At 51.7% G+C, this 20,022-nt stretch overlaps 1 protein-coding gene across 2 annotated transcripts in view; it reads left to right on the top strand.

Annotated features, from left to right (window-relative positions):
* ADAMTS14 (ADAM metallopeptidase with thrombospondin type 1 motif 14) overlaps positions 1-20,022 on the top strand; it is an 88,029-nt gene that overhangs the window by 27,735 nt on the left and 40,272 nt on the right. For both annotated transcript variants that reach the window (XM_010362852.2, XM_010362851.2), the window contains exons 3-4: positions 443-599; positions 6,663-6,853. In XM_010362852.2, coding sequence (XP_010361154.2) covers positions 443-599; positions 6,663-6,853 — 348 coding nt within the window. The remainder of the gene's footprint in view (positions 1-442; positions 600-6,662; positions 6,854-20,022) is intronic.

The raw sequence follows: 20,022 nt of genomic DNA, 5'->3' as shown, positions 1-20,022 counted from the left end.
CCTTTGCCCCTAGGATTTTCCTGTCTGTCTCTAGGTAAAGCCAAACCCTTGTGATGTGCTTCGGGCTGGAGTGCAGTGCCTTGTTGTGTGTGCATGTGCCTTATGGCAGTGGCTTTTGTGCCTCTGCTTTTTGTAAGCAATAGAAGCTCTGATGTAATGAGATTTTATGCAGAGCCCCATGGATAGACAATACAGTAAAAGTGGATCTGCTTTGCTGAAAGGAGGGTGGGCCCCTTTGCTCAGGTTTCCTACCACCTCCTCCCATTCCCCTGCCAGGGCCTCATAGAATGTCATGGAATCCCAGGGCTCCTCAAGGCCCTGGAGGAAGAGCCTGCATGCATGTAGGGTCACATATGTATATTCACAGATGCTCGCCTGTCGGCTGTACTGTGTTCATGCCTCTTCTCTCTCTCTTCCCCTGTGCTTGCTGTCCCTGGTTCAGGCGGGTCTCATCCGCACAGATAGCACCGACTTCTTCATTGAGCCTCTGGAGCGGGGCCAGCAGGAGAAGGAGGCCAGCGGGAGGACACATGTGGTGTACCGCCGGGAGGCCGTCCAGCAGGAGTGGGCAGAACCTCACGGGGACCTGCACAATGAAGGTAGGCTGTAGGTAGGGGCCTGTGCGCTGCTTCTTTCCCTACCTCTGGAGTATTTCCCGGTAACTTCTGTCCTTAAGCTGTCCATGCCTGGCCTCAGTCTTCTTATCTGTAAAATGGGACTGGGCCACATAGACCTGCTGTACTGGCAGAGAAACCCCATTGCGTTCTAGGAGCTGCTGTAATTGGCTGGAGCTAGGGGCCAGAGGAGCCACTTGTGTCCTGAACTGTGGTCCCTGGGACTCCAGAGGTCTCTGAGGAGCTCACCATTTCTTCTCAAGGCTATTTCTGAGCCAAGGCAGAAGGTAGAATGCCTGCAGTGAGTTTACCCCCCTAAAGTCAACTCAACCGTGTGGGAACCACAGGAAAGGAGTTATTAGGGCACCTGCAGGGAGGCTGCCTGGTGTCAGGGCGTCATGGTCAGCTGTGTGTCCTGTAGACCATTTTACAATTCTTCAAGTCTGTCTACTGCGTGATCCTAGGCAAGTTACCTAAGATCTCTGAGCCCTCATTTTCCTCATCAGTAAAGCAGAGATGATCCATGTCTACCTGTAAATGTTATATGTAATGGTGATGGTGTCTATGAAAATCTCAGTATAGGGCTTGGCATGTAGTAGGTGCTGGATAAATGGCAGCTCTCCTTACAGTATTATTAAGGGTAACTGCTGACGTGTTAGGGTGGGAACCCCCTGAGGGAAGGGGCGTCCCTGCGCCCAGGTGACCAGTGCAGGAGCCTACACACCAGAGGCACTCAAGACTTATGCTTGGGCAAATAAACTGGATGTGATAGGTGCTGCTCCTGCGCCCGTGGTCAGCTTCACAGTGTCACAAAGCTCCTTTGGCCAAGAAGAGATGAGGAGGCCGTAGGTGAAATCTGGTTATGACTGGACCACACACACCCTTGTGCCAGCTCCCTGTGGGACTGGGCTTGGCGTGAGAAATGCCTGGAAGCCAGTTGTCCCCACAGACAGTGTATCCATTGAAGCTCCATTTGCTCTCCAAGTATCACTCACAAGAGAGCCGTGGCACCAGAGCCAGAGGATTCTGCAGGCCTAAGATGGGGAGGGCAGGGCTGGTGGGGCCTCTGAGCGCTGGTGTGGATTTCAGGGCACCCTTCCCTCCACCAGGGTTGGGAAGAGGAATGAGTCTCCCCTGGGCTTCATTTTTTTAGGCCAATTCTGAATCCAAAGACCATAAGGTCCCCTCTTTTAGGAAGAGATGTTGGGGAAGTTCAGCTCCAGAGCTGTGAACCTAGAACCAGCTGCATCACCAGCCACCATAGGGGGTAGCTGGGAAGCTGAGACCACTGAGCACATGGAGCTGGAGTTCAGACCCAAAGAAATGTAACTGTGACTCTTGCCCCACACCAGGCTCCAGGGCTGGAACTCCAGTGAAGCCAGGCCCTGGTCCGTCTATGGGCCTTCCTTAGAAAGACCAGGGGCAGGAGAAGACTTTCTTGGAAAGCTGCGACTTGCACTTTTATTTGAAGGCCAGTCGTGGGGCTGAGCCCAGTGTAGGGAGAAGCATTTCTAGGCGTGCCTGTCTCCATTTCATATACTCGATTAAAGCCAGAGGCTTCAGCTTGGCTCTTTGGGTCTGGTTTTCTGCACACAGAGACGTGCCTTGGAGGCCTAGCCAGGTGCTCAAAGCCTGCCTAGCAGTTGGCTAAAGGCTTTAGGGGAATCTCCCTCAGGCTGGGGACCTCTGCATCTCCACCTATCCCCATCCTCCACAGGTGTCCCTCCCCTTGGTTCCTCAGACCTGGGAGTCTCCTGGGTCTGTTATCTTCTCCTACCCAGGCTGGGGGTCCTGGAGGACAGATGCCAAGTTTCCATCTCTGTGTCACTCACAGCAGCAGGCCTGTCCCTGGAGGAAGGAGAGCAGGGAGGCATCAGAGGCTCCACTACATGGGTTTGCTTACTGGGCTGAGTCTGTGGAGGGGATTCCAGCCCCCTGCTTCACCGTAAGGGAGTCTGAGGTGCACCAGTGAACCTGGGGTGGAGGGGACAGTTCCTCTTGGCACTCAGGAAGGCCACAGCTGCTGCTTCCTGAAAAGGGCGTGTGGGGGGACACACCCCACCCATACACTCATGCTCACACACTGACACAAACACTCACACACCCGTACACCCACACTCACACACAGACACACCCCACCCATACACTCATGCTCACACACTGACACAAACACACACTCACACACCCGTACACCCACACTCACACACTGACACACCCCACCCATACACTGATGCTCACACACTGACACAAACACACACTCACACACCCGTACACCCACACTCACACACAGACACACCCCACCCATACACTCATGCTCACATACTGACACAAACACACACTCACACACCCGTACACCCACACTCATACACTGACAAACACATACTTATACCCACCCACATTCGCACACCTGCATACACACATACAGACCCCTCTACACACTCACACACTCTCACAACCCCACATCTACCCATGCTCACACACATTGACACCCCCCACATACACACCCCTTCACACACTCGCACACTCTCAAACACACTCACACACACACATATACATACACATCCATCATGAACTCCAAAGAAGAGTTAGGTGATCCTTTCCCAAGGCTCTGGGGAGAAACTGAACTGTTCAGAGTCCAGGGGAAGGAATTCCCAGTGCTGGGCCCCCAGGCTCGAGCTGGCCCACACCCCATGGCCCTGCCTTGGCCCCGAGGCTGTGTCCTGAATGCTCTCCTGCTCCAAACGCTGCCCTCTCCTATTTAACCCATGGTCCTACTCTCCGGAACCCCGTTCCCACCCCCAATTCCCTCCTGAGAATACGAATGGGGTATGTGCTCCTGCAGCCAGAGCTCCAGCTCTCCTTGGGGCTGCCCATGCCAGGGACACCAGCCGGGCTGGGGCTCAGGGCGGCTGCTTTACAAGCAATTGAGGTAAAATTCACCATTTTAACCATTTTGAGGCATACGATTCACTGGGTTTTTAAAACTATATTCACAATGCTGTGCAACCATCACTTCTATCTAATTCCAGAACATTCCCATCCATTAGTTGTAGTTGCTCCTGTTTCCCCACCGTCCAATGCCCCCTGGCAACCACTAATCTACTTTCTATCTTTCTACATAAGATATCTATCTTTCTAAATAGGATTTGCCCATTCAGGATGTTTCATAGCATGAAATCATACAGTGTGTGCCTTTGGTGCCTGGCTTCTTTCACTCAGCGCGTTTTCAAGGCTCATCCATGGGATCGCCTGGCGTGATGCTTCTCTCCTCTTTATGATGGGACTCCCATCCAGCGTACGGACATGCCACATTTATCATTCATCTGGTGGACACTGGAGTTGCTTCTATCTTTTGGCTACTATGAAATGCTGCTGTGAACATTCGCGTGCAAGTTTTTATGTGAACATACGTTTTCAATTCTCTTGAGTACACACTTACCAGTGGAATTACTGGGTCACATGGCACCTCTAGGTTTAACTGTCAACTGTATTTTCAAAGCAGCTGCACCATTTTCCATTGGCCTGGGGCTTCTTGGGTGGCTCATGGCAGCTTCCCAGTGGCTAGTGGGCCCTGCTCTGCCCTGAGGGTTTTCTGCTCCTGTCATCCTGAAGGATGAGGGACCCACAGAAGAGGGTGTGGCTAGAGCCCCCCACAGCATCCAAGGCTAATGCTGGCTGGTCCTCCCTAATTCCCCAGAAAGTCTGCAGAGAGAGAATTATGGCTGTGCCCTGATAGAGTGTGGTCATGGCTGGGGGAGGCCTGAGTTTACTTTCTGGGCTGTTGTCATGAAGCTGCTGTGTGACCTAGGGTGAGTGGGGTAACCTCTCCAGCCTTCCTGTGACATGCCTGGCAGGGAGGGCTCTGAGAGGTCAAGTGTGGCATTCCACTCGCAGGGCTTACACTTCTGGGCACAGCCCATGTGTTGAGGGTGACTGTTATTTTTCTCCCTGCTCCATGGAGGGAGCCTTGTGCCTTCCTCTCCCCTGCCGGGGGCTGCCCTCCTCTCTCCCAGGAGTTTGGTTATGGGCTGCTGTGCTTGCCATTGGCTCAGACACCAGGGCCACCAGAAACTGCCTGCAGTGTGAGCTCAGAGCGGCGCCAGCCTCAAGGGTAAGTGAGGACGAAACCCACCCGAGCCCTGCTCACCAGGCTGTGCGTCCACCCAGAGGGCTTTCCCTGCCAGGCCAGTGGCCACACATTTTTCCAGCTCTTAAGTCTAGGGCTTTGTTCCTTTGCACTATAGTGCCACTCAGCAAAGAGGAGATAAAAACAAACGGTAGCACCGAGCCCTGTGTGTTCCCTGTTACCCGTCCTCAGATCCCCGTTACCTGAGAACCCGTGTGGGTAGCAGCATAGAGGTGGCTCAGGTCTCTGCAGAGGTTGCCGTGAATGCATCCACGTGCATCACCCACGTGTGGACGGGGTCTGCACACACTCGTTCCCGTGTGTAACATAAATAATCACAATGGACTGGGCAGAGACAGGGCCCTCTGCCCCTTATGCTGAAGTGGGTTTTCTCCTGCTCTCTGTTCAGCCCCAGCTTCAGTGTCCCCTCCTTAGGACGCCTCCCCCAACAGGTCTGGATCTCCAGGAGGGCGCCTTCTCTGATCAGTCCTGTGGTAGCCTTTGATATTCTTGTATTATTACAATCCAATTTCTTATTTGTCCCCTCTGCTGGGTAGTGGGCTCAAGGGCAGAGGCCGGGCCTTTATCACCTACCCCCTGTCCATCCATTGAATAGCGCAGGGCCCCTCCTGCTGCCACAGCCCTGATACATGCTGGGGATAGCGTGGTGGCCTCTTTACATCCTCATTCCCAGCCTCCTATCCGGGGAGCTCTCAAATACCTGTGGATAAATGAAGGTTCTTAGAAATTAATGGTACGAGTATCAAAACTTCAGAGTGAGATGGGGGGAAAGTCATTAAGAGTTAAGGCTCTGGAGCCTTCTTGAGAGACCCCAGCCTCCTGTCCTGCCTTCTTAGCTTTCCCTGCGATGTCTCCATGTACCCTCACTCCACCACCCCAGCAGAGTTTATCTTCATTCAGGCTATAGCATAGATGACTGACAGCGCTCAAGGTGTTACCCTTCTACATGGCGGCATCGTTGGTAATGTTTCAAAGCATGGGCTTTTGATTCAGACAGACCCACAAGAGAAGCTACTTAACATCTTTGAACTTCAATGTGTTCACCAGTGTAATGGGGCAACAATCTGATAGAGTTGTTGTAAAGATTAGATTAGATTGGTTTGGATTAGATTAGATTAGAGGTCAGTAAAGGTAAGGCCCAGGGCCAGATACAGCCTGGCAGCTGTCTTGTAGAGGAGGCAGGTTGGATTGGAACACAGACATACTCACAGTCTCATCTGCGGCTGATTTTGTGCTTCAGTGGAAGAATCGAATGGTTGTGACCAAGAATGAATGACCCACAGAGCCTTAAATATTTATCTGGTCCTTTACAGAAAAAGTTTAGTAACTCTTGGATTATATAATACAAGTTAATAAATGCTATTTTGCTTTTAGCCAAAAGGACAAAGCAGCGATGGTGAAATTTGGGGTCACTGACAGTTCCTGGGTGGGATTCGAGTGGCTCAGGGCTCACAGGAGTATCCGAGAGTTCCTCAGATGCCCTGTGGAGGCCACAGTAGCCCCATGACTTTTTTCCTTTATGGAGCTATTGCCAACTTTGATTTTTACAGCAACGTTGTGTGTTAGAGATAAAGGGTGGTTCATCCTCATGTTATAGGAGAGGCAACGGAGGCCAGAGAAGCGAGGGATGGGGCCTGGGATGCCCAGAGAGATAGAATGAGTGGCTCCTGGAACCCAGGCATTCTGCTCTGGGTCAATTCTCCCCACTCTGCTACTCATTGCTTCAAAGACTTAGCCCTGCCCTTGTGGCAGGAAAATGGTTCTTGCCCATGAATACTACTTTACTTACAGAGGCAGGGAAAGGGGTGCCCATGATGGAGCCAGAGGTAGGTGGTGGGTGATGTCACAGTGACAGCCTCTCCTGTGGGTTGGACCTCACTCTCTTCCTGTCTTGGTTCCAGCCTTTGGCCTGGGAGACCTTCCCAATCTGCTGGGCCTGGTAGGGGACCAGCTGGGCGACACAGAGCGGAAGCGGCGGCATGCCAAGCCAGGCAGCTACAGCATCGAGGTGCTGCTGGTGGTGGATGACTCGGTGGTTCGCTTCCATGGCAAGGAGCATGTGCAGAACTACGTCCTCACCCTCATGAATATCGTGAGTGTCCACGTGTCCTGGGACTTAGGGGAGTGGGGTGAAGTGGGCCCCAGTGCTGATCCAAATGGAAGTTTCTGGGGCCTGGTATTTTTCAGGTGGACTTGGGGAAGTCATTGCTGACTCCTTAGCCCAGCAGGCACACCCTTGGCAGCCAGGTTCGACGGTGTAATGAGCCTGAATTGGCCTGACTTGTGTCCCAGGCTGTGGCCTGATCCCAGCTGTACATACCTGGGCTGAGGTGACCCACCTGGCCTCCTGCGCTGGAGCCTGTGGACAGGGGGTTCTGGGCTTGGACACATTCAGAGTCGGGCTCAGGCGTGGCCCGGAGCCTTGCTTGTGTTGGAGTTGAAGGGACTTCCCTGGGACTCATCATCTGGAAAAAATGCCCAACCCCAGGCTGGGGAGACTGGCCAAGGAGCTGTCAATCTGTGAAGTGCGTCCTGACGCCCTGACACGGGCGTCGGATATGCGCAAACAGGCAAGGACAATCAAGGATGTGGGCAGATTCTAAGACCGCGGTGAAGCAGAGAGCCCGTGCCCTCAGCTGCTGCCTACAGTTGTCCTGCAGAGATACAGGACTCTCGTCACAGAAAACCTAGTTTTTCAAGAAAAGTCAGAAATGTAGTTTTTTTAAAAGTGTTTAAAAATTTTATTATGGAAAATTTTAATCCAGATATTTAAGTGAACATTTCCAGTTTTCAAATGTTAAAAGAGAAACTGACTGTGGATGCCAAACAAAACACACTGTAGGCCACAGGTAGCCCCGAGTGAGCATCCCTGGGCTAAAGGGGCAGAGACAAGGAAGAACAAGAGGGAAAGGGGGGTGAAAGCATGGGGCCTTTGTCAGGGTGCCTGTGGCTGTGTGGTTCTGGGAAAGGATGGGGACCTGTCTGGGTGAAGTGAGACCCAAGGTAGAAGTAGTGCAGTCAGGGGTCAGATGCTGGGGATGGGGGCCAGACCCTCAGCCCTCCCCTGTGAAGTGCAGTACCGGAGGCAGGTGACCCACTGGGATAGACCCCAGCTCAGCATAGGACGCTGTACAGTCCAGGCGGGGAGAAGGTGGGCAGCAGTGCACAAGGGAAAATGCCACATCAACAGGAGGCAGCAGGGCAGGTGCCCTTCACCTCTGAGCCCCTGCAAGGTGACCAGGTTAATGGCTCATCATAAACATTCATCTGGAATACTAGAGCTAAGAAAGAAGATATGTACGTGGTGGGTCCTGAAGAATTTGAGCGAGGCCTCTTTTGAAGGCCAAAGCTTCCAGCCCTCACTGGCCTTGATGTTAGGGCCCTCTGCCCCTAAGCCTGTTTGGAGAGGATAAAGAAGTTGGCTAGCTGCATGATCATCCAGACCGACAGATGACTGCAGTATGCCAGGGCTGGGATAGAGTCGCCTTATCCTCAGTCTAACATGGGCAGTGCTGACAGGCTGTGAGGGATGTGCAATTGATTGAGCTACTGCACTAAGAGGAATATTAGTGAATCGACCAAGAGCACACAGTCTGACTCGGCCCCTTCCTGTCTTTGTGACTTTGGGGGCGAGTTAAGAACCCTCTGGAGTATCTCCTTCTGCACTTTGCAAGCAGCATTAACAGTACTTACTACCAGAGGTTTTGGGGAGGATAAAACGAGTGCACGGCACACAGCATGGCCATGCAGAGCATATGCTGTCAGTGGGCAGTGGTTGGTGATAGTACTGTGACCTTCGTGAAGTGACTGGTCATGCATTTCTGGGAATGGAACAGTTGATGGGGAGAAACGTCAATCCCATGTCATGTCAGTCCCCCTGGAAACATTGGTAGGGCGTTACCTGGGTCCATAATCTGGCTGCACCTTTGATGAGGTGGTCGCTAGGGGAACAGCCCCTTAATGTCTCTGTGACCTTGGGCAGGGAACCTGTGTTGCTCATCATAGGATGCAAATGATGAAAAACCAACTCAATCTAGATTAAGACAAATGTGGTAATTTCTTGGTTCATGGGTCAGACTCAGGGAGGGACAGATTGGAGCTGATTATGAGAGTAATTGGAACTAGAGGAAGTTTTCAGGCTCGCTTCTCTCTCTGTGACATCCTGATTCTCTCTGACCAACTTCTCTACCAGACATTCTGGCCACTGACAACACAACGCTGACTCCTATCCCCATCCATGGCTGGAGACAAAAGGAGTTTCCCCTCTGGTTCCCAGGCAAAAATCTCCCAGGGCAGGACTCTGATTGGCTTAACCTGGGTCACATGCCACTCTTTGGGCTGATCACTATACGTTAGAGAGGGAGAGCATCAGTGCTCCAAGGCTGGAGAGGGGTTAGACACAGCCATGGCTGCTGGAGAAATTGTTCTGAGCTGTCCTGGCACCCCAGTTTGTGTCTGCTACAGTTTAGCCCCTTAGAGCCTCTGCTTTTTCATAATAGTGTCTGCTCTTGGGTTTGTGAAGATTTAGTATCCAGGGTATCTAGCACGTGCCTCGCACATAGTGGGTACTCAAGTAATGTTTTCTGTCATTATTATTGTTACATTGTTTGTTTTTGCGTGTATAAGTTGTTCCTCCCCTGGGTTTGGGAAGGTGAGTTCCTTGAGGGGAGGGGCTTTGTCTTTTTAGGAATCCCAACAGCACACACAGCACAGAGTATGAGACCTGAGAGGTGATTGGTAAACGTGGAGGTGAATGGCATCTATGAGAAAAGCAGGTGGCTGGCACCCATTGAGATGGTAGCAGCAGAGAGCAGCAGAGTTCTCTCTGCAATGTCAACATCAATAAAAGAGCAGGAGCAGAGATCAGTTCCAATTACAGGAGCCCAGGGAGCAGGCAGGGGGCTAGAAAGTCTGTCCCTGGTCACCTCTGTGTGTGGACACTTCTTCCATCCCAGGAGCTTAGTGTGTGGTTTTGGACAGAAAGAGCAAAGGCTACCACATGGAGTTGTTTGAGAAAGTGAGGGAGGGGAGGGAGAGGATGCCTGTGAATCTGAACACACCCACCATCCTGGAACGCTCGACCACCCACCCAGTCTCCACAAATCACAGGCCCAGCCTGAGGCCACAGCTGGGGACCGACCCCATTAGTGGGAGGCCATGCTGAGAGCCAGGTTTGGCCCCTGGAGCCAGCAGGTGGGGGACAAGAGGAAGGGCAGGAAAGGGGAAAGGGCCAGGGGAGACCTCAGGAAGCCCAAGAGTGGTAGGAGCCTGGGTCCTACTGCCCAAAGCTGGGCCTGAAGACCCCAGGACTGTAAGCCAGGCCCTACTGCAGCCCCAGAATCCTTCGCTTTGTTAAAAGATAATTTTCAGGAAAAGGTAAACTCATGACTCTCATAGAGAAATAAAAAGGAACATGTGTTAAAGATTTGACTCTACTCATTAATGAGGGAACCAGGCAGATGTTATAACTCATTCAAAAGAGAACCCAAGGACAGAAACATTATAGATGAGGAATTTTACAATGAATGTGCAAAAGGAGACAAAATTAGTGTTGTGTAGGGTGGGAGGGAAGGCTGTTTAGCCTCTGCCAGAGAAGATGGAACCTGCCTGTGTGCAGACAGGAATGTTGCGTTGCTCTTAGTGACCCATGGTGCTCTCTGCCATAAGGGCGCTTTCTCTGCATCTGATTCCGATAAGGGTGAAAGGCACGCTGCGGCAATGCCTGCCTTCCATTGAAGTACAAGTTTTTATTCTGTGGTTTGGGGCCTGACCAGGTGTGAGGAGTCTGATGACTTGCCCTACTTAAAAATCTCTGCCCCCATTCCTGGAACTAGCGGAGCGGCAGCATCTCCCAGGCCACAGCCCTGGATTGGACTGGGTTACAGCCCTCACAGCAGTGTGGTGGGATTCTGTCTCTTCCACAGCTCTGTTCTGCCACCTACTCCTCACTTCCAGGATTCTGGCTGGGGTTAGGAGAGTGAGAGTGCTTGGGGCAGTGGCGGGGGTGAGTTGTCTGGGGGGGACCACAAAGCTGTCTTGGGTGATCTGCTCCATTCTTTCTCTCATCTTTCAGAGAAACTCTTTCAGAGGTACCCTGAGGGACCTCCACGAATTCTGTTGCTCGGCTCCTTAACTCTTGGTTGGACTGAGGTGTCGGCAGGTTCTGGAGGGTGGATCAGGTTTGCTAGAGCCCTGCTCCCCAGTTGGCTTCACTGCCAGCCTTGGCTGACATCCATTCATTTGTTCAGAGCTGGGTGCTGTGCTACTTCTGTGGGCCCTCCGTGGGGCTAGGTATTGGGTGGGGTGGGGTGGGAGTCAGGGTTCTTGTGGTTGCAGGTGACAGACCCAGCTCACACTAGCTGAAACCAAAGAGGGGTCTATTGGCTGGGAGCTGCTGATGTGCCCACAGGTAGAAGCTGCGGGGCAGGAGCCCCAGGGACCACAGGACGAGGGCTTCAGGCTCTTTAGGGCACGGTCTCCTACTCTGCTGGCCCGTGCTTGTCAGTGGAGCCCAGCAGCAGATGGGCTTTCTCCCCATGATGGGAAATGGGAACACCCTAGGTGCTCACACTTAGGACCCAAATGCCAGAAGGCTCTTTCTTGCCCTCCTAGGGAAGACTGACTAGGGTGGGACATGTGGCTATCCCTGTACTAACTGCTGTGTCTAGAAGGTTGGTTTGGGTCTGCTGGGCCACAGCTTGCCGCTGTGTATGGGGGTGAGGTGCAGCAGGACCTGTGCCCAGAAAGCAAGCAGCACAGCATGCAGACAGGAAGAATGGCTTCCACAGTGGGGAACACAAAAGGAAGAGAAAACACAGTCCCTGTCCTCTGAGCTTATACTGCTGTATGTCTGCAGACCACTGCAAAAGATCTAATTGCAAGCCGGGTGCCATGACTCACACCTATAATCCTAGCACTTTGGGAGTCCAAGACAGGAGAATTGCTTGAGGGCAGGAGTTCAAGACCAGCCTGGGCATAGCAAGTCCCCATTTCTGTAAAAAATTTTAAAAAATTAGCCAGGCAAGGTGGTGCACAACTGTAGTCCCAGCTACTCAGGAGGTTGAGGTGGGAGGATGGCTGGAGCCCAGGAGGTCAAGGCTACAGTGAGCTGTGATTGTGCCACTGCACTCCACCCTACCAACAGAGTAAGACCCTGTCTCTAGAATTAAAAAAAAAAAAAAAAGAATATCATTGTAGAAATTATTAGCATTGTTTTTGAGTAACCACTGGGAGGGAGCCAGACTCTTTGTAGACTCTACCTCATTTACATAAGTCTCCCCATAACCCTACGAGAGGTCTGAGTAGCCTCAATGTCCTTACATAGAAACTGGGGTACAGAGACAGGCTGTAACTTGCTAGTCTCCCATCTGGTAGGCTGCAGGGCTGGGATCTGAGCACTGCTGTGTCCACTCCAGAGCTCACACTCTTCCCTAGGCCTGGTGCCAGCTGGTGCTGTCCGTGGCTGGTGACCCAGCTGTTATGGCAGAAAAGCTTTTCCCTACACTCTTATGTTCAGTTCTGGAGGACTTGTGAGTTAAACTGAAAGAGACAGACTGGCAGGAGAAAAGAGCTGATTTGCCAGTTCCTTGTATATAGGGTTACTCTATGATGAGTACCTCAAAGGGGTGGTGAAAACTGAGAGCTTGGCCAGGTGCAGTGGCTCATGCAAGTAATCCCACCACTTTGGGAGGCTGAGGCAGGTGGATCACCTAAGGTCAGGAGTTTATCAGCCTGACCAATATGGTGAAACCCCGTCTTTACTAAAAATACGAAAATTAGCTAGGTGTGGTGGCGTGTGCCTGTAGTTCCAGCTGCTCAGGAGGCTGAGACAGGAGAATTGCTTGAACCCGGGAGGTGGAGGCTGCGGTGAGCCGAGATCGGGCCATTGCACTCCAGCCTGGACCACAGAGGGAGACTGCAGTCTCAAAAAAAAAAAAGAAAGAAAAGAAAGAAACAAACAAAACCTAGGGCTTATGTTCTTAGCTTAATAGGGAGAGAAAGGGAGAAGGGAGAAAGGTTTCTTTAGGAAAGACAAGTGGGTCTTTAGGAGAACAGACGGGAGATGAAGTCTGTGATGTTTACTTAAGCAGGGTCAAGTGGTATTTCTGTCTTTATGACCATGAAATTCCCCTAAGGGGATTTCCAACAACCTCTTTCCCAGATGCTGCTGCTTTTAAGGGAAGCTGAGAAGGCTTCTTTCTGCATCTGTTGGCTTTCAGATGTCTTCAGCTTACACTGATCTGTATCCTAAAGCTGGGGTTCCAAATGGGCCCTCACACAGGCTGGGAAAAGGACCCCAGGAGATGGAGTGCTTGCATGCACGTATGTCCTGGAGGGGCCATGACCTGTGCCAGCTCCTACAGTCTCTGCTTGGCGAGGGGCTCCACATGCGTGGCTTCTGGGCACTGTGTGCCCTCAGCAAGGCCCCTCCCAGACCCACTGGGTGGCCTGGTCTGAGCCCCTGATAAGGGTTCTAAGAGAGTCAGGTCAAATGACGGGGGTGAGGGTGGAGGGGATGCTCTTGGGGGCTATGGGAAAAACAGTGAAACCCACCTCTGAGGTGGAGAGCTGAAGGCAGCGAAGTTTGGAAGGTAGTGGGGAGAGTAGATGGGAGCTTGTTCCCCAGGCAGAATTTAGGAGTTTCCCTTGGAAACCAGAAGAGGTCTTTTGATGGGCTATAAGTCGAGATGTTTCTTTCCATCGAGCAAAGTGTACTTTTGAAACTTGGCATTCCAGGGCTGACCTGGCCTGAAACGTGATGCATTCAGAAGGGGCTGGGAAGCCCTCCAATCTGGAGCTATGAGACCACGTGGATGGTGGCAGGAGCAGGTGGGAAGTTCTCTCTGAGCCCTTGATGTTCATGATGTGGAGGCCAGCTGCCCACCTATTCTCCTTCCCTGGTGTTCCCCCGATGTCCCTAGGACTTTACTGTTGGAGGAAGGCAGGTTCAGTGACCCATTCTAACCTTCTTGGCCAAATTAACACGTTCTGACTTTTGACCCTTGACCTCTGACTCATGCATGACTCAAAGCTGTGGCCGGGGAACATTGTCAGCTTCCACTGAAGACAGGGCCACGAGGGCCTGCCTTGGAGACTGCTGTTTGGATAGTCTTGGTCCTACCTTCCCTCTCCCCACAACCTGTCAGAAAGTGGGTGAGGAGAGTAATAATCTTCTCAGAAGTTCTAGAAGGCCGTTAGAGGCTGGGTGTTCTGCTCACTGCTGGGTTGCCTTGTGAATGTGGGAACAGACAGGGCCTGGGATGGGTGAGGGGCACAGTTGAGGCAGAGCTTCCTCTGAGGGAAGCTCAGTTCCTCTTGGGGAGAGAGGCTCACAGCATTGAGATAGACTGTGGCTTAAAGGAGTTGTGACCTTGCAAACCTGCTGCTGCCATGGTGGGTATGTGGGCGGTATGGGGTTCAGGCTTCCTCTGAACAGGTGCAGAGGATGGACAGCCAAACTTCCCAGCAAGGGAAGGTGAGCAGATGGGGACCGACAGTCTGCCTCCCTGGGGACTAGCAGCTCATCCTGTCCATTGTGTGGGAGCTTTTATTCGGCTGGGATGCTTGATGCTCGAATACCCTTGGAGATTTCCATGGGGCCAGTAATAACAGCTTGCCTTTGCATTCCCCTTGGAGCACCTGTCTGCTGTGACCATTTCTGATCCTGATTTCCGGGGCCAGGTCTGGGCTGGCGGGACCAGAGAGAGGAGATCTAGTTCCTGGGATGGATAGTCCCATTGTGCTCTTAACCCAGGGAGGAGGGGGCAGAAGCCATTAGTGAAGCACCCAAAGTTGTCTGACGAGGCTCCAGACACTGCTGTCAGGGGCAGCTGGAGGGACAGTCTGGGTGGCCCTGCCTTCCATGTGTCTTTTGCATTGACCTGGGGAGGTGCTGTGGATATTCCTGCAGCTTCAGATGACCAGGCTCCCCCCTTAACCTTTCCGCACACGCTGCTGGGTGCTGTCATTCTCTGTGCCTGTTTCCTCATCTATACTGGGTCATCTTCCTTAAGACTTCTTCAAATCTCAGGACTAGAGAACCATTTGAGCACTTTGAAGCATAAAGGGGTAGTTGTTTTCAGCATTTAGTGAGCACCTGTTGTGTGCCTTGTATCACAGACAGAGGCTGCCGTCCTAGAAGTTTTGGTCTGGCTGCAAAAACAAGCCTTAGTCCTGTGGAATAACCAGGGAACCATGGAGAATGGTACCAGTACCAAGGAGCTTAGAGGGGATACTGTCCCTGTGGGGTTGTAGAGAGAGGAGGGGTGTCTACAGGGGCTCATTGCTGAGCCTGCCTTGAGGGAGAGGGCAATTCGGAGAGGGGAGGGCATGCGGGCCAGGGTGGCAGATAGCACAGCAGGGTTGTGGTGGTAGGGTTGAGGAAGGAGACCCAGGTGTGTGGTGACAGGTTACAGAAGCCTGCAGAGACCTCCCTGGCATCTAGGTGTGGCGGGATAGCTGGGGAGGCAGCAGTGTGGACTGTGGCGTAAAGAAGAGGCATGAGAACAGCTCCTAAGTGGCATCCATGGTGGTATCCAAGGTGGATCTGCCCATTCCTAGGGCCCTCTCCTGGCCCGGGGATGATGGACCAGTTCTCTGGGGTGAGGACCCCTTTGGACATGGGGAGATGGGGGAACCTCCTAGGGCCTGGAGCTGGAGCACAGGGAGGGTGAGAAGAGAGACAGAGAGGCCCTTTCATCATTTCCTCCCAGCAAGGTTGTAGCCAGAAGCTTCCAGTCTCTGTTTCCTCTAGGAACCCTCTTGGCAGCCATCCTGTCTGGATGATAGGTGCCTGGTCCACCTCCACCCCCTGCCCGGCTCCACCTGACTGACAATACATAGATGTTGGGGTGGTTGCCGGGACAACACTGGCTAGCACCTCTGCCAATGGTAGGGTCCTACCAGCTCTGACCTGCCTCAGAGCCTCTTTCTGAGCCTGGGGCCTGCTCAGATGGACCGTGTAGGAGAGCTCGCTTCCCCTTTTAGACCTGGGAGGTTTTGGCGCAGTTGGCTGTCAGATCAGGGCCTTGGCGGCCTCTGCCTGGAAGGGTGGCATTTTGTTTACCCTTGACAAGCGTTACACATCCATCATAAAGGCTGGTCTGGAACACCACAAAAACTGCTTTCCTGCTGGTGGAGAGTATGGCTTTGCCAGACATTCTCCTTTTGGGTAGATGAATCTCTAAGGAGCTTATTCTCCTTGACACTGGAAGCAGACAATCCTCTTCTTCCCTCTCTTTTTGGTCTTTTTCTCTTCTTTTATGTCTCTTCCCCAAAACTGCTTTTGCTAAAAGTAAAAAAACTCATTCACTGTAAAGCAGTAGTTCTTTTTAAAGTTTATTTTATTTATTATATTTAAAAGTTATTTTATTTTATGTTTTTGAGATGGAGTCTCACTCTGTTGCCCAGGCTGGAGTGCAGTGGTACAATCTCGGCTGACTGCAAACTTCATTTCCTGGGTTCAAGCAATTCTCCTGCCTCAGCCTCCCGAGTAGCTGGGATTACAGGCATGCCACCACACCCAGGTAATTTTTGTATTTTTAGTAGTGATGGGGATTTGCTACGTTGGCCAGGCTGGTCTCGAACACCTGACCTCAAGTGATCTGCTCACCTCAGCCTCCCAAAGTGCTGGGATTACAGGTGTGAGCCAAGGTGCCCAGCCTTTTATTTTTTCTTTTAAAGACAGGGTCTTGCTTTGTTACCCAGGCTGAAGCACAGTGGTGCAGTCATGGCTCAGTGCAGCCTCAACCTACTGGGCTCAAGGGATCCTCCTGACTCAGCCTCCCAAGCACCACAGGTGCATGCCACCATGCTTGGCTAATTTTCTTTTTCTTTTTTTTTAAATTTTTAGTAGAGACAGGGTCTTACTATATTACCTAGGCTGGTCTTGAACTCCTGGGCTCAAGCAATCCTCCTGTCTTGGCCTCCCAGAGTGCTAGGATTACAGGTGTGAGCCATGGCGCCCACCCAAACAGTAGTTCTTAACTAGGGACAGTTGGTAATATCTGGAGCTATTTTTTGATTATCACAGCTAGAGGGGATGGGGTGCTACCGGCATCTAGTTGGTAGAGGCCAGGGATTCTGCTAAACATCTTAAAATGCACAGAACAGCTCCCCCAACTGAGCTCATCCATGTCAAATTGTCCATACTGGCCAGATTGAGACCCCTGACCGATGGTATTAGTTCCAATTGTCACACACAGAAATTTTCAAAGCAAACCCTCTGGGCAGAGAGTGATGTGCATCACAGAAGGAGGAGTGCTGGGAATCTTGGTGCGAGAGATATGTGATAGTGAGCACCCTTCCTGCAAAGAGCGTTTTATGGTTCACACAGCACTTTTGCTTTCATGGACAGCATCTCACTCCACACGTACACACACACATACACTTTTTAGAGGTAGGGTCTTGCTTTATCATCCAGGCTGGAGTGTAGTGGTGTGATCATGGCTTACTGTAGCCTCGACCTCCTGGACTCAAGTGATCTTCTTGCCTCAGCCTCCCAAGTAGCTGGGACTACAGGCATGGCTGATTGTACCCAGCTAATTTTTAATTTAAAAATATAGATATATATAGACAGGGTCTCACTGTGTTGCTCAGGATGGTTTTTAATTCCTGAGCTCAAACAATCCTTCTGCCTCAGCCTCCCAAAGCGCTGGTATTATAGGCCTGAGCCATTGTGCCTGGCTGAAATAAGTTTTAAACTAATGGATGCTGCTGATCGAGCACATGCTGTGGGCCAGGCCTGGTTTCAAAGCCTTGACGTCTGTTTTTCCCTCCACCCTCCTGCCTTGGCAAGCTGTTTCCTCCATACCCACAGATGAGCAGAGTCAAGCTCCAAGAGGTAAGACCATGCAGTGGTGAGAAGCAGCAGAGCTTGAACTTCCCAGGCCTCCATACTGCCTCTATTTACATAGAGGTTGCCAGCCTGGGACATCAAGGCTGCCGCGTTTCACAAATAGGTTGTGGGGGATAAATGCTGAGCACTGTGGGCTTGTGAAAGAGAGTCTTTTGGGCTGAGTGGGTCCATCCCTGTGCACCCTGGAGCCACTCTGCACACGCAGCCTGGGCATGAGGTGGGCTGAGCAGCCGGATCTCTGGAGCACCACCCAGACCAGCCTGCAGGCTCCAGGGAGCTCTAGAGACAGCCACCCCTTTAAGAGGTGTGCCGATTAAAAGGCAGCTAAAAGTGTTCACTTGGAACCCACACCAGCCCTTTAAAATATAGGGCATGATCATGAGCTTGACAGAGAGGGGAGATGGAACAGCTGAGCCTGCAGCAACTGAGAAAGAAGTCAGGAGACTCAGCGCTCTCCTTCCACTCCCCTGAGAGCAGCCTCATCCTCCAAGACCTCATTAAACACCTCACTAGTGACCTCGGAGGCAGGGCCTACCAATGTGGTCCGTGGCATAAAATCATGGGGAATCTGACCATCATGGAGTCTTAGATTTGATGAAACATGGTACACATGTGAACTTGTCTGTGTGTGCACACCTGAGCATGGCATCTTGGTGAGGTCTTAGTGTCCCAACCCAAGGTAAACCAGACCCAGCTCTGCTTACTGTAAGGGTCAGCCCTGGAGGGCTGGGGAAGGCAGACAGCTCAGACCACAGGTAGTAGTATATTGCTGTTAAACATCCACATACATGCACATGTGTACACACATACAACACAGGTACCCACACACATGCATATGTGTGTACACATATAATATGGGTACCCACACACATGCATATACCTGTACCATGTTTAATCACCCACATGTGTAACACAGGTGTGTTTGTATAGATACATGCACCCATGTGTACCACACCAAATTAGATGTGTGCACACAGACAAGTTCACATGTGTACCATATTTCATCAAATCTGAGACCACACTGATGGTCAGATACCCCATTGTTTTATGTCCTTAAGAACGAAAAAGTGTTACCAATGAAATTCTGTTCATCACGTAGCATTTTTACTGTAGACTTATTAGAAGAGAGCTTTTTTTTTCTTTTCTTTTTTTTTTTTTTGAGATGGAATCTTGCTCTGTCACCCAGGCTGGAGTGCAGTGGTGGGATCTCAGCTCACCACAACCTCTGCCTCCCGGGTTCAAGTGACTCTCCTGCCCCAGCCTCCTGAGGAGCTGGGATTATAGCTGCATGTCACCATGCCCGGCTAATTTTTCTATTTTTGGTAGAGACAGGATTTCACCATGTTGGTCAGGGTGGTCTCAAACTCCTGACCTTGTGATCCGCCTGCCTCGGCTTCCCAAAGTGCTGGGATTACAGGTGTGAGCCACTGTACCCAGCTAGAAGAGAGCTTTTTACCCTCAGTTAGAGTTAGGTCTTTATCATACGTTACTCTTTTTTTTTTTTTTTTTTTGAGACGGAATCTTGCTCTGTCGCCTAGGCTGGAGTGCAGTGGTGCGATCTCGGCTCACTGCAAGCTCCACCTCCCAGGTTCACACCATTCTCTTGCCTCAGCCTCCCAAGTAGCTGGGACTACAGGTGCCTGCCACTATGCCAGGCTAATTTTTTTTTGTATTTGTAGTAGAGACGGGGTTTCACTGTGTTAGCCAGGATGGTCTCAATCTCCTGACCTCGTGATCCACCCGCCTCGGCCTCTCAAAGTACTGGGATTAGAGGCGTGAGCCACCGTGCCTGGCCTATCATATGTTACTCTTGTACACACACAGATAAGGCAACATGAACAGGTGAGGAGTTCCCCTAACTTCTTCACATTCAGAGCAGTGCCCTTGCAGGTCATGTTTCGGCATCGTCCTCAGTGTATGACGTTTCCATGCGGCATTGTCCTGCCTGCCATCGAGAGCAGGGGTGGTGCCACCTGAGGGCTCCACTGGCATCCCTGGATTTTCACAGAACCTACGGACAGCATCCTGTGGATTTGATGCTGGAGCCATATCGATTTTACTGGAAGGTGTTGATGGGAGGTTTTCAGACAACACCCAGGATTCACATTCCTGCCTCTGATGTTTTGTTAACTGAAATGATGAGGGCTGTGGTTGTGAAGCCATCAGGAATGACAGAGGCTCTTGCTTGCACGGGCAGTGACAGTCACACCTGGGCTGCCTCCTGGCCAACAGTGATTGTAAACGTGAAAAAGAGGAGCCTGTTGGACTCAATGGGATGCAGCATGTGTCTTGGGGGACGCTGGGGGCTGGAGCATGTGGTCTGCAGAGTCACCTTGTGCCTTGTTAGAAGGGCCAGGGCCAGGGTTGCGCACCAAAGGGCTGGTCCAGGGCCCGAGACTCCATGT

Source organism: Rhinopithecus roxellana, chromosome 11 (genome assembly GCF_007565055.1).
Source record: "Rhinopithecus roxellana isolate Shanxi Qingling chromosome 11, ASM756505v1, whole genome shotgun sequence".
NCBI lineage: Eukaryota > Metazoa > Chordata > Mammalia > Primates > Cercopithecidae > Rhinopithecus > Rhinopithecus roxellana.
The sequence above is the reverse complement of the archived record's forward strand: the minus strand, read 5'-3'. Positions and strand labels throughout refer to the sequence as shown.